This window comes from Lepidochelys kempii, chromosome 10 (genome assembly GCF_965140285.1).
Source record: "Lepidochelys kempii isolate rLepKem1 chromosome 10, rLepKem1.hap1, whole genome shotgun sequence".
Taxonomy (NCBI): Eukaryota; Metazoa; Chordata; order Testudines; family Cheloniidae; genus Lepidochelys; species Lepidochelys kempii.
In genome coordinates this window covers 11,501,005-11,516,099 of record NC_136389.1, presented here as the reverse complement: position 1 = coordinate 11,516,099, position 15,095 = coordinate 11,501,005, and the positions used below count along the sequence as shown (strand labels likewise).

At 44.3% G+C, this 15,095-nt stretch overlaps 1 protein-coding gene across 3 annotated transcripts in view; it reads right to left on the bottom strand.

Moving 5' to 3' along the window:
- Window positions 1–15,095, bottom strand: part of TTYH3 (tweety family member 3) — a 95,891-nt gene that overhangs the window by 26,385 nt on the left and 54,411 nt on the right. For all 3 annotated transcript variants that reach the window (XR_012161099.2, XM_073361980.2, XM_073361979.2), the window contains exons 3-7: window positions 8,522–8,633; window positions 7,469–7,689; window positions 6,444–6,539; window positions 2,776–2,848; window positions 2,337–2,412 (exon numbers count right to left, since the gene is read on the bottom strand). Coding sequence is in view for 2 of the 3 variants with exons in the window: in XM_073361980.2 (XP_073218081.2) it covers window positions 2,337–2,412; window positions 2,776–2,848; window positions 6,444–6,539; window positions 7,469–7,689; window positions 8,522–8,633 (578 nt within the window). In the remaining variant the exon portion in view is untranslated. The remainder of the gene's footprint in view (window positions 1–2,336; window positions 2,413–2,775; window positions 2,849–6,443; window positions 6,540–7,468; window positions 7,690–8,521; window positions 8,634–15,095) is intronic.

Sequence of the window (15,095 nt, the reverse complement as noted above, 5' to 3'; positions counted from 1 at the left end):
GATGGAGCCTTCAGAACTGCTATGCTAAACTGATATTTGGTTGTGCCTGCAGAAAAGATAACCATTTCATTGAAGGGTCTGCTGCCCCTATTGAGGAAAAGCAGCAGCTTCAATCAGCAGCAGGAGTCTGTTACCTCCAAAGCAATTAATTTGTTCGGGAAAATTAACGGGCTCCAACCAGGCAAGGCCAAGTGAAGGAGGAACATAGTACATACAAGGTGCCTCCTGAGCGTGAGTTCCTTTGGTTTTTCAGGGTTATCTTCACTGTTATCAATGAGCTATTTAACTGGTTCCTGCTACTGTACCCATGCTGTAACTGCATACAGCTGAATCAGTGAACAGTCAGGAATAGAGGTTTCCCCCGTCTACCCATTTGTCACCTTTAGTGAAAATGAAGAGCAGCTGCCTAGTATCTAAAGTCAGCCTTGGTCATCTTGTCAATTAAGAGATATTCTCATTTCACACAGGCCTGGATCACTGTGCAAAGAAATGAAATAAGGCAATGAGTTCACTGCCATTACCGGGCTCCTGTACTTAAGACCTCTATAAACAAAGGAGCTGGAATCCCTTCCTTCCTTCCCCAGACTGTTTGATCAATAAGGCATACCAAGATTGAGACGGAGGGTGAGAATACTAACAGACTGTTTCACAGAGAATTTTACCTCCTTCCACAAACATTTCTTGTTTCCAATCTCTGAACCTCCAGCCATCTGCAGAGTAATGTTTTTAATTCCCTATCAGTTTTACAGTACACTATTAATATCAGACACACACAGCAGCAACACACCCAAAAGGCTGGGATTTGGGGCTTTATACTTATGAAACGTTTTAAAGAAGTTTCATAACACAGAACCAAAGCAGCATTGTTTTTAACATCTCCCGTTATGGCCAATACCCTAATTGCTCCCTAGAATTATGTTGGGCCATAAAACAGAGCTGGACTTGGAGCATAAGATAGATGTGTAAAAATAGTTAACCTTACCCTATGCTGCTTTGATAATTATCTCACCCAGCCCTAAAGATCGTTGTTCTTTAGGTTGCTATCCTAATCACATACCAACTGAATAGCCAGCCACTGCTCTCCAGAGGCTCATACAGCAATCGGTTCCTCTACCTATTACTGAATCACAGTTTGAGCAGCAGTTTTACAATGTGGACTTTTAGCTACTGGGGCTCAAATTGGGGGCACCACTCATTTTACCATGCTCCTCCATCTAGATTGAGAGTGACAAAACCAAAAGCCATTAAAGCACAGCTTGTGTAAAGTGCTCCATTATCCCTTTGTCATGAGGGTGTCATGGTGTGCAGCTGCTGAGTGTAATAAAAGAGGCATGAGCTCTTGCTTCCCATGGCTAGGAGGTATTTATGCAATGACCCCAAGGGAGGAAAACCTTGATTTCAGTGACTAATCATGTGTTTTCAGGAAGATCTGCAGAATGTATTTGGAGGCAGGGCTGAGAAGGTCGAAGGCAACATTTTCTATTTACCTGGCTGAACCCTTATATTTTAAAAGCAGATGAGAATTAAAGACAAGGAAAGCTGTATAAATACATTAGCTTGTAAAACTAGGCTGCCAGCTGGACTATGTGTTTTATAGAACCCACACAAAGTCTTGCAAGGAGTCCACCGCTTTATGTAAACATCACTTTTGCTAGATAGCATAACTATCTAAATGATCAAAATATTGAAGGAATACGATTTTCATATTTCAGCTTGCAACCTGGCATCTCTGGTAAATCCTTTCACACAAGTGTAATCGCTCCTAATACAGGATAAGTACACAAATTGGAATGATTCTGGTATAACAATCAGCACTGGAAAGTGAACAAAACTGGTGCTTAAGTGGTCCAAGGTAAACACTACTCTGGGGGATGACGGAAATTCACACTACTCTCTGCAACGTTGTTTTGGCCCGTTTGGCTGCTGAATTGAATATGAGAGGGTCCAGTTTACATTCACAACCAGAAGAAATAGAATCTCAGACAGATAAAATAAAACTTGGATGCTAGGAAGTATAGAAACAGCCAACAGAAGTCTAAACCCCAAATTTTCTGCGCATCTGAATTTCCATTCACAGCTAAAAAGAATTAAGACGTGGGATGAAAAAGGAGAGGTCACTGAATAGGCCTCTGTCTGAGAGAATTCTTTTGGGGGGGCGGGGGGGAAGAGAAGTGTCCTGTAGGGTCTTGGCTTTTCAGATCTTTGTGTCTGCTTTCCCCAGCATTTTATCTCCATTTCTAATACCAGTCTCAGATACTAGTCCACCAGCATTACCCTCAGTGCCAGCTTCTGCTACTATGCAGCGTATCTGAGCTGGTCACAGCCCTAGTACTTACCAGTACTGAGCACTCCATGATCCTCCACCACTTTAGAGATGTAGGCATCAGGGTTAACGCAGAAGTCACTGGAGCCCTGGAGACAAGAAAAAGGAAAGTCAACTACACCATACAAAGGTTCAGCCATATCTATGTCAGGGAATCCTCCATTAGAGGCTCTCAAGTTTGGGGATATTCCAGAAGTCATCCATCTCACCAACCTTCCCCAAAAGCAGTTTCTACAGATCTATTGCCCAGCCTTGCAGCAGAGTGGAGTTGAGATACTAGCTAGAAAACTGCACTATGGAGGTATAGTTTCTGAACCTGTTTCACATGTTATTTACTAGGACAGCTACTGAAAACCAGAAGTCCTGTAAAGACAAGCACTGGGAGTCATTTATTCACGTGCCTGATAAACCTGCAGTGTAGGGTGTGGGAAGGTTGAACCAGAGCCACTTACCACTGCAACAGCCAGCTCCAGACCCAAGGATCCCCAACTGACAATTAGAGCAAGCACCCCTAGAAGACATACCCTGCAGAAGGGAAAAAAAAAAAAAAAAAAAAGACAGATAAGATGGCTGATGTATTGGCTCCAATTCAAACACCCAGATGCTTTAGAACAGGGGCTTCTTGGAGTTCAAAAGTAATAACCAACCAGTCTTCATTTGTGTAATTAGCAACATGAGAGAGACAGTCATAGCGTCCTGTATGCAAATCCTATTTGGAATACAGAAACTTGCATACCAGCATGCATTACTTACACTAAGAATGAAGCAGTCCAGGTCAGTAGTAACCAAAAGCAGTTAATCTAAGACGTTGTTTAGTGGCCTGCATCATTTGATTGGAAACCTACCCCCACAAGCCTGTATCCAGTTCCTAGCAGGACACTGACTGACAGCCTCAGCAAGGCAATCAAGGATTGAATGGGCATGGAGACAAGAAGTGGCCCTTAGAAGCACATCAGCAAGGAGATGTTTGTATTCCTGCCATCTGTGCTGGAACTATTCTGTGGCGAGAAGACTGCTGTTTTAAATATTGCTAATCTGGCATCTCATGAGAACAAGGATGTACGAGTGTTTGAATTTACAAAGTCGAGGGGATACAAGAAAGGGAGGCATATCCAGAGTTACACACTAACGGGCATGACTGGATCCCACAAAAAGCTCCCTTCCTCTCCCCCCCAATTACTGGTCTTGACACGTGCTAGTGGAAATAAGGATATGGGGAAGAGACTGGATTTACCTGGAAAGTTACTCCGTGTTTTAGATCACACCCCCTTCCCCAGCTGTGCTATTAGATTTGCAAATCCACCTCTGATCTACCCAGGTACCGCCCTTCACCTAACCTACCTAGTCAGGCCCTTTTGTAGCACCATAGGTTTCTAAAGAGCAGCGGAAAAAAAAAGAGACAACAGGACTTTTTGATCTAAATAGTGAAAATCCCAATAAGGTTTTTGAAATAAGTTGGGCTGTCAGCATTCAGATACTACCGGGCAGCTTTCCAGCATGGTGCCTGTGGACGGCAACATGCAAGTCCACTCAAAGGGAGTTTTGAGATTCATTCCTTAGATACGGTCCTGACGTTCCATCCCCAAACAAAGCCATGCAGCTAGTGGACTCTACCACCACTGATTAATTTCTAGTCTTCCTGGTGTCAAGTACTCAGGGAAGAAAGGAAATAAGATCCAACTTATCAGCCCACAGCTCAGTCAGAAGAGAGTTAACACATCTATTACATGCTAGGTTCAGATTCCTTGGCCAAAAAGGACCATTGTGATTCTCTAGTCTGACACATTGTGTAACACAGGCCCTAGAACTTCCCTAAAATAAATTGCTCTTGAACTAGAGCATCTCTTTTAGAAAAACATCCAACCTTGATTCTAAATTTGTCCGTGATGAAGACTCCAGCAGGACCCTGGGTAAATTGTTCCAATGGTTAATTACTCTCTCACTGTTAAAAGTTTACACCTTATTTCCAAACTGAATTTGTCTAGCTTCAGCTTCCAGCCATTGGATTGTGTATCTTTCTCCGATAGACTGAAGACCTCAAATATTTGTTCCCTACACACAGGTATGTATAGGCCGTAATTAACCCCTTAACCATCTCTTTGGTAAGATACAAAACCTCTAGCAAGAGAGACTTTCACATCTCCAAAAACCAACCCATCAATTCTCCCCAGTTTAAGAGAGACCCAGATTCCCAACTAATGTGCTTCGTCTTTTGGGCCAGAATGGACTAGTTGAGATCCTAGCAGAATGATTATATTCCAATAGATGGAGGAGGAGCAGAAGACGCTAAATGTACATTAACAGTACTGTTATAATCTGGGGAAGAGGGTGGATTAAGATGAAAGGTGGCACTAGTAATCATGTACTAGTCTACCAGTTATCCCAAATTCTAGGTCTCTGGGATTAACACAGTCTGAGTGTACAAGAAGTCAGAGTATGATGGCTGTTTCATAAAAGAGGAAAAAAGCTGTTCATGATTTTGAGATATTTACATTTACAAAATATGGCAATGAATGTCAATGTAAATTAAATACTGAGTGCATTAGGATCACCTGAATAGTAAACCAGGGAAGGGCTATATTAGTTTATTGTACTAACATCATACTCTCATTAATGGCTAGAAGAGCCAAAATAGTTTATTGCATTTTGCAATTCATCAAATCATAACAAAATCAAGGGAATTGCATATAAAAAAATCCCACTTTTCGAAAAGTTTTGCTTTAATTATATATTGCATTATATTAGTAAGTGTGTGGTTTATTTCACAGAAGAAGCGAAGGCTCAGCAATACACAGCCTCTGGACAGTACTCTGCTATTCAGTCTGAGTCTTGCTCCACTTCTGGGCAGAGTGGTTGTGAAAATTATCAGGTTTGTACATTAACAAGCTTCTGCTGTATTGTGACATATGGATAGGGTGGTGGTGTACACTTTGCCATGTTCACTATGGAGCATTTGGGGTTTTAATGTAAATGAAGGGGATTGGGCCAGTAACTGTTTGACTAGAAGATCTACAACTGGCATTTCACCATCTTGCTTGGCTGCAAAACATGGGTTCTTTATTCTGTGAACTTCCTTTGGGAAATGCCTTAATTTGAGACTCTGGCTAATAAAGAATGAGTTTCTAATTTGAACTGCGGGTTTACCATCTGTGCATACATTTGCAATTTTGTCCCTTATAACGTACCAGGTATGTAATAATCTGGCAGGTAACTAAAGGCTGAATTCACATTGCAATTACCATCATGCTTGGGCATTGTGATAAACATGGCCAAGGGGCCATCATGGTATCAAATTTTCATAACGTTTACAAATACACAGTGTGATCCTAGCCAAATATGCAAGATGCAAACCATGTCAGAAGATGGCTGGGGGAATACGGTTATATTTTAACAGGATGTTCCAGCATGGTGGAAATATCTGCAATGTACATGTGAATAAAGTTGATCCACATGACTAGTTCTACTCTGACAAACACACAACTCTTGCTTCGCAGCAGTTTCAGTGGCCTTCACAGTGAACAGTTTCATGTCTGCTGAAGTGTCACAGCCTAGGCCAGAGGAAAGGTAATATGACAATCAGGCATACAACCAGGACACGTGTGAAGGTGGAAGGCTGGAGACTGCATGCACAGTATCAATCACCAGGTTTAAATCCCACCCCAACATCCGGAGCATCAGTGGATTCTTCCTTTTAAAAGGCCATTTTAATCTTGAGAGGGTCTTCAATTGGGATGACAGTACCATGCATCGCAGCTTTTCGTAAACCAGAAAGAGGTTACTGGTACTAACTGTTGGAATCAAGGCACCCTCAGGAATAAGCTCCTTGTCTTTTGGACACTAAAGCTGGATGTTAAAACAGATACAATAGAGTTCTTCTGCCAAAAAATAATAAAAAAAAATCTTCCTGGGAATGTATCCCAGATGTTGTCCTAAATCCTGTCAGTTTAGAGAGGCTCTGCAGAGCATAGCTCTTAAGCACGCAATCAGCCATCACTGCACTCTACAAATACTACTCAGCAGCCCATGAATGGATCCGATGGCACAGTTCGAAGGACTCAACTAGCTATTGTTAATCCTCTGCCTGCATTTCCTCAAGCACTGTCTCCGTGTCAGGACTTACCCAATGAGAATAGCCTTGGAATTTCTAATTAGTCCAAAGAGCACCAGCAAACAGATCAGGACATGGAACAGAAGTAGGCCCAGGTATCCCAGCCACCTGGAATATATAGAAACACAGATAGTCTGAAGACAAAAACTGGTGTCTAGAGAATAGGCGAGCATGTCTTGAGAGAGAAACTTGGCTCTCCCCTCCTCCCAGTCAAGCCTAGCAAATAAAATTCACTACTAATTACTAATTAACTGTACTACTCAGATCACATAACTAGTCTACAGTGTCCTCAGCTGGCTAGCTCTGCTACATAGGCATGAGAACACGTTTGCAAGAGTGACCAAAACATTAAGATGGTCAGTAACTTACTTCAAACTTAAAAGGGTAACCGGTCTATGCAGCTGGACGCTACATAGAAAGAGCGAATACAACAATAGTCCACAAAGTTTAGTTTGATCTATGTCTGCCTGAAGAATAATAAGAGCACTTCTGGACAGAGGGGACTCCTGAAGTATCTCTGAGCACCAACTATCTATTCATTTCTCTCCCAAATAGCGATGGTGAATTCTGTACATCTCCAGCAGCTGCTGTAACAAGGCCTCTGTATCGTGAATGCATTATAGCGTGTGGCAGGCCTTCATCTATAGAAAGTCCAGACAGCGAGGCAGAAAAGTGAAAAAGCTAACCCCATGCCAGCACCAGAGAGTGTGAGCAACATAACTTAATGGACTTTACCTGCTAAAGTAACACTTCATCTGGTGATTAAGTCAAGTCACATCTGTTCTAACTTGTTTTTACCAAGACTCAACACACTTTTGCTCAGGAAAACAATCCCAGTGAAGACAGACCTAAAACCCATGCTGGTGTGTAACAAATCTATAGATCAAGTTGCTGGAAAAATCTTCACATGTTGATCTGACCTGAAAGACACAAGCTTTAGCATCCATCATGGCCCAACACACACACACACACACACACACACACTCACACACTCTTATGGATGTCACATCAGTGATAGAGGCCAACATGTTGCCCACCTGTACCAGTCATATAGATCAATCTGAACAGCCAGTTCCTCTAATGACAGTTCCTCATTCTTCCAGAAAGGGATCTCTGTTGTTTGCCTGATCAAGTCATCCAAGAGGCCCTGGAGTTTCTGGATGATGTGCAGGTAATCAGTCTGTTTCATGAACATCTCCTCAAGGATCAGCAGGTTCGGCTCCACTGTTTGGTTCAGGGCCACGGAAGTGTCCAACACCTGTGGACCAGACAGAAGAACAAGGTAAAAAAACATCAACAAGAGAGTCTGCCAGTCTAGGAAGACCACCAGGGAGGGTGGAGATCGGGATTATCACTGCCAACAAGTGAGGAACAATTTCCATATTACTGCACCAAGGCTCTTCCAGACTCTGGGACCATTTATCTTCATAGGTAACTTACAATGAGGGAGTCATATCTTCTGATTCATTTGGCACTGAAGATGGAGGTAAGCCACCACAAGTACCACCATAAACCTAGAAAAGAGATTCACCAGGGCTGGACAGGCAAGAGAATAAGATTATTTCCCTGCTTTTAATCCCTCCTTTGCTTTACTTTTGGGATGGATTGTAAAGCAGAGGCTTCCTTTTAAGCCACAAGTCAGTGTGCACTGGAAGCCCATTGTGGTGTTGGGATAACAATAGGCAGACCACAGCTGCAGAGGAGTAACAAAATGAAAGCCCCTAGAGAGAGCACACCTTAAGCACAATACTGCAAACCACCATATTTATTAACAGTGCCATTTACTACAGAGCTACTGTTCTGCTTTTGGCCTGGCACCTCTTCTGCAGGCGGAGGAGTGCTAATGAGAAGCTGTTTTTAACCACACACAATCGTGAGAGAACACTTCATTTAATATGTTTATTTTGCTTTGATATTTTTAAAATCAATAGAGATGAAGAAATTATCTCCCTAATAAGGGAAATTGTGACAAACATTACTCTATTCAGAGACTAACAAAAGAGGGACAGACACAGATGGAAACCTCTCTCTCTCACACCCACCCCCCACCCCTCAATTCCTTGCTACAGTCAGTCCTTCCCTGTACTTACCCGGGTTTGGACCCCAACCACCGTGCGGTTTGCATGTCGCAGTGAGTATGTCAGCCGGTGGATGCCGTCACTGGTCTCCCCATTTCCATAGAAGCCAACAGCGATGCCAGCGCTATGGAGAGAAGAGCAAGGAAGGGCTGGTTTACAGCAAGAGTTTATCTATGCAAGTTACTGTCACTTCTTCCAGCACTCCTACCCTCTCACCAGGATTTCCCTCAGGGGAACAGTGTGCCTTCAGCTCTGGGGTAATGACATTATCCCTATTCACTAGAACAGATGGAAAGATATACAGAACCGATTTGGTGAACCTAAAAATTAGATTTGATATGCTACACATGTAACCGTGGGCTCTGTTCAGTGCCTCTAGGCTGAGTGACATGCACCCTTTTGTTAGGGGTAGGAAAAGAGTAGTTAATGGCCCAGTTAGGAGAGTTAGTTGCAAGGCAAACAGAATTCAAACCTCACCATGGGCTATCCAGATTATATAAAAATAAATAAAAATAAAAATAAAAATCCATCAACTAGCCAAGTTCTCTCCCAAGAATTACTCTGAGGTACTGTTTTGCATTGCTAAATAGGTGCTGCATTCCACCCCACATGCAGGAGAAGCCATCCACACCCACTGCTGGAAAGCCTTACTTAGGCCATGTCTATACATAGAGCACTGCAGAGCGTCTGGTGAATACGCTCTATACCAACAGGCCAGAGCTCTCCCGTCAGCATACAGGAAACCCACCTCTGTGAGCGGCAGAAGACATGGCAGAGGAGCTTCTCCTGCCAGCATAGCACAAAGCACATGAGCACTTATGACGCTATACCTCATGTTGGTCAGGCGGGTGGCTTAGCACCCCCGAGCAACATAAGTTATCCTGACATAGGCCATATTGTAGACAGTCTTACTGTTGTAGAGAGCCCATGTCTCAGGCATCTGTGCACTAACTACTTTGCTCCAGACCCATCCTATTAGACCCCTCCTTCTTCCCCATTCTGAAATATGAAACTGCATCAGCATCTACTTTGACCAGTCCTCCCATGAGAAACCTTGATGCTGTGAGGATTATGGTATTAAGATAGCAGAGACTTGTAACCACAGAAGCACAAGTTTAGAAAAACTAAAAAGTTGATTTTCAAAGCAAGAGAATTTAGTTTGAGATCGTTCAGACTGACTGATGTCTAATATGGGCTCTGGTCAGACAGACCCATTTTCCAGTCAAAACCATGATTGGTTCTTTTGGAATCCATTAACCAAAAGGAGGCAGAGCATGTAACCAAGGAACAGGAACAGCAATGGAAATGGGACAGGTATCTCCTCCAAGTCAGTGACACCTCCTTGCTTCCATCAGGCAATCACACCAGAGAGACTTTCAGTGATCTCCCTTTCCATTCCTCCCTCACCCAAAATCTATCTACCCAGTTCTGTCCCCAATGGGGGTGGGGGTGAGGGGGTGGAGAAGAGGTATGGAGTTAACCTAGACCTAGTTAACCTGGTTCTCATGGGTGACTTTAATTTTCCTGATATCTGCTGGGAGAGCAATACAGCGGTGCATAGACAATCCAGGAAGTTTTTGGAAAACGTAGGGGACAGTTTCCTGGTGCAAGTGCTACAGGAGCCAACTGGGGGGGGGGTAGCTTTTCTTGACCTGCTGCTCACAAACCGGGAAGCATTAGTGGGGGAAGCAAAAGTGGATGGGAATTTGGGAGGCAGTGACCATGAGTTGGTTGAGTTCAGGATCCTGACACAGGGAAGAAAGGTAAGCAGCAGGATACGGACCCTGGACTTCAGGAAAGCAGACTTCGACTCCCTCAGGGAACGGATGGGTAGGATCCCCTGGGGGACTAACGTGAAGGGGAAAGGAGTCCAGGAGAGCTGGCTGTATTTCAAGGAATCCCTGTTGAGGTTACAAGGACAAACCATCCCAATGAGTCGAAAGAATAGTAAATATGGCAGGCGACCAGCTTGGCTTAATGGTGAAATCCTAGCGATCTTAAACATAAAAAAGAAGCTTACAAGAAGTGGAAGGTTGGACATATGACCAGGGAAGAGAATAAAAATATTGCTCGGGCATGTAGGAATGAAATCAGGAGGGCCAAATCGCACCTGGAGCTGCAGCTAGCAAGAGATGTCAAGAGTAACAAGAAGGGTTTCTTCAGGTATGTTGGCAACAAGAAGAAAGTCAAGGAAAGTGTGGGCCCCTTAATGAATGAGGGAGGCAAACCTAGTGACAGAGAATGTGGAAAAAGCTAATGTACTCAATGCTTTTTTTGCCTCTGTCTTCACTAACAAGGTCAGCTCCCAGACTACTGCGCTGGACATCACAGCATGGGAAGTAGATGGCCAGCCCTCTGTGGAGAAAGAGGTGGTTAGGGACTATTTAGAAAAGCTGGACGTGCACAAGTCCATGGGGCCGGACGAGTTGCATCCGAGAGTGCAGGAATTGGCGGCTGTGATTGCAGAGCCATTGGCCATTATCTTTGAAAACTCGTGGCAAACGGGGGAAGTCCCAGATGACTGGAAAAAGGCTTATGTAGTGCCAATCTTTAAAAAAGGGAAGGAGGATGATCCTGGGAACTACAGGCCAGTCAGCCTCACCTCAGTCCCCAGAAAAATCATGGAGCAGGTCCTCAAAGAATCAATCCTGAAGCACTTACATGAGAGGAAAGTGATCAGGAGCAGTCAGCATGGATTCACCAAGGGAAGGTCATGCCTGACTAATCTAATTGCCTTCTATGATGAGATTACTGGTTCTGTGGATGAAGGGAAAGCAGTGGATGTATTGTTTCTTGACTTTAGCAAAGCTTTTGACACGGTCTCCCACAGTATTCTTGTCAGCAAGTTAAAGAAGTACGGGCTGGATGAATGCACTATAAGGTGGGTAGAAAGTTGGCTAGATTGTCAGGCTCAACGAGTAGCGATCAATGGCTCCATGTCTAGTTGGCAGCCGGTGTCAAGTGGAGTGCCCCAGGGGTTGGTCCTGGGGCCGGTTTTGTTCAATATCTTCATAAATGATCTGGAGGATGGTGTGGATTGCACTCTCAGCAAATCTGCGGATGATACTAAACTAGGAGGAGTGGTAGATACGCTGGAGGGCAGGGATAGGATACAGAGGGACCTAGACAAATTGGAGGATTGGGCCAAAAGAAATCTGATGAGGTTCAATAAGGATAAGTGCAGGGTCCTGCACTTAGGATGAAAGAACCCAATGCACAGCTACAGACTAGGGACCGAATGGCTAGGCAGCAGTTCTGCGGAAAAGGACCTAGGGGTGACAGTGGACGAGAAGCTGGATATGAGTCAGCAGTGTGCCCTTGTTGCCAAGAAGGCCAATGGCATTTTGGGATGTGTAAGTAGGGACAAAGCGAGCAGATCGAGGGACATGATCGTTCCCCTCTATTTGACATTGGTGAGGCCTCATCTGGAGTACTGTGTCCAGTTTTGGGCCCCACACTACAAGAAGAATGTGGATAAATTGGAAAGCATCCAGCGGAGGGCAACAAAAATGATTAGGGGTCTGGAACAAATGACTTATGAGGAGAGGCTTAGGGAACTGGGATTGTTTAGTCTGCAGAAGAGAAGAATGAGGGAGGATTTGATAGCTGCTTTCAACTACCTGAGAGGTGGTTCCAGAAAGGATGGTTCTAGACTATTCTCAGTGGTAGAAGAGGACAGGACAAGGAGTAATGGTCTCAAGTTGCAGTGGGGGAGGTTTAGGTTGGATATTAGGAAAAACTTTTTCACTAGCAGGGTGGTGAAACACTGGAATGCGTTACCTAGGGAGGTGGTAGAATCTCCTTCCTTAGAAGTTTTTAAGGTCAGGCTTGACAAAGCCCTGGCTGGGATGATTTAATTGGGGACTGGTCCTGCTTTGAGCAGGGGGTTGGACTAGATAACCTCCTGAGGTCCCTTCCAACCCTGATATTCTATGATCTATGATTCTAGACAACAGGTTGCCTAAATTAGGGCAATTCTTGGTGGGGTTTTGTTTTTTTTTTAAAAAACTTCTTGTTCCCATTTCAGATTTTGGGTCTTCACACAAAGATGGGAAAGATTCCTAGTGCTATGCTGGCCCTCAAGATGCCACGTTTACTTGTTTCATTGGGTGTTTTTAGGTCTCTAGTATTCAAGCTGAACATCTAATTTCTCTGCACCAACTTTCTGCCAATCCCTGCGTTACAGCCACTGCCCTGGAGGTTTGATGGCAGTGTAGGAAGGAAGAACTCCAACAAAAAGTCTTCAGAACCAGCCAGTCGCTGTTGCTTCTACAGTCAGCAGAGAGGTCACTGAAGGACACTAAGCACACCCTCCTCCTTCCAGCAGCTACCTTTTTAGAAAATGACATCAAACATCCTGAACAGTAGGTAGCCCAGAATGGGTTTGTGTGGGGAGATAATGGACTTTTGCACATGAATCTGTCCTGGTAAGTATGCTAAGCTGTCTTCCAAACTGCTAGTTCAGATAAATTCCTCCTCTGCTGCAGAAAAAATAGCCCCCTCTCTCTAGTCTTACCATGTTAAAAAGGACCAACAGGACACTGTAGCTAGTCCTGACTGCATCACTACTTGGTTCTCACACATACAGAAAACAGAAGCAGAGAAGCTGCACAGAGTCTGCGTCAGTCCCATGGATTTTCCCAGCAATCAGGGCCTTCATAAATTATGAAGGGCTTAGCCTGTGAAAACCTCAGTTGAGGAGTTTTCCACAAAGGGAGTAGATGACCTACATCTTGATTGCTTCAGGAAGAGGCAGAAGGCATACAATTCTAATGACATTTACAGTCCTAGTACAGGAAAGAGATTCAATTGAACACTTTTCCACAGAAGCACGATCATGTAAATGGAATTGGTGATTATACAGAGAAAACCCTCCAGATTCCTCCCCTGCTGGAATTTCTATCTTTGACAGTAGCTGTAACTCCAGGACGAGCGTTAGTTATGGGCAAAGGGAATTAGAAGCTGATAGTCCAGGACTGTGGCCTGCATGAGAAGAAGCTTGGAGCCATGTCACTGCACTATGCACATCAGCCCCCCGCCAACCCCATGCTTACTAGCCAAAGAAAGTAGCTGCAGACCCGGGGGGGGGGGGGGGGAGGAGCGGCAGGCAGGACAGGACTGAGTAGATTGCACTGTCCCCAAGAACTGAGACAAAGTCTGCTGATTGTTTTATTGTCTAAATTGAGTCCATTCTAGACCTTTCTTAGGAATGGAGCAGCACAGATTTGATCCCTACAGTTTTTGTAGTACCACTATTCTGCAGTGAACTACAGCTGCATTAGAGTCACTCCTCCAGAACAGACTTGATCAGTGCAGGAGTCAGCTGCCTGGTTCTCAATATTCTCTGCACAGCAGCAAGTATTTTAATCAAAACGGAACAGAAACAGCACCCTTACGGAGTAGCAGACACTTTACTTAATAATGGGGCACAGCCAGGTGCCTAAGCCAATTTTACTGTATCATGTTCAATTTATAAATACTGACTGACTCTAGGCAGTCTAGCAGCAAGCCGTGCAAGAGACAGACATACGCTACGCCGTCAGAGGGTTCCCGAGCTGCAGCACTAGAGCTGTTGCAGTGGTTAATCTCTCACTTCCCTGACAAAGGAGGCAGATGTTCACGGAAGTGCCCTTCTCCCACCAAGAGACAGCAACTTCCCTGGGAAGGAAATCTATTAAGACATTCAATATCAGGAGTGAGGATAAAGGAAATTCAAATTAAAGATACCACTGAAGTTTGCAAGTCAACATGTGCATCATACATCCACTGTGGGCTAAAGACGGTATTAATTACATCACCAAGAAGATGTATTTAATATTGTTCTTTGTCAATAAGAACCCCTGAAATACAGAAGTTCATTTTACAGAAGCAAGTTTCACAACATGTCCGTTCCCTTTCCTACCACAATGGGGGGAAGGAAGCTCGGTGCCTGCAAGGGTTGCTGTGCTCTGGTCCCAGCTCTGAGAGAGAATGAGCTGTCACAGGTCAGGGGAAGGCAGCTGGAGATTAGAGAGAAAGTAATGGGGATGCTGCTGGGGAATCCTAGCAAAAAAAAAAAAATCTGTTTTAGTAAATATTCTTACCTAGATTATATAAGCAAACACTAATGTAATAAACTGCTAAAAAAGTACACTGTGCATATCATAGCAGTGGCTCCTGTCCTGCGGGGCTGGCTGGGGAGACTGCCTGCTCCAAGTGTGATGACCTCTGGTCACAGGGTCACTCACTCAAATTTGGCCCCACTCGCAGCCTGTCATTGTGACAGAGGGGTGGCTGGGCCAAACCTGAGAGTGTATGACCTCTGCAGCAAGGAGCAGAATCCACCCACCCCTGCAGGACAGAGGTGTAGGAGTCACCACTGTGGGAGGTCTGATTTCGGATGCCCATCTAAAGCAGCCTCTAAGAGTCTCAACACAGGTGCAGAGTGCTGACAACTCCAAGTAAAAATCTGAAGCTGTGGATGCTCCACACTCCAAAAATTGGGCTCAAGGCAATTCAGCTTGGGCACCCAAAAATGGTGAAACAAAATTAGAAACCACTTTTGAAAATCTGTGTCTTAGCAAGCATTTGCCTGAAGTTTTGTAGG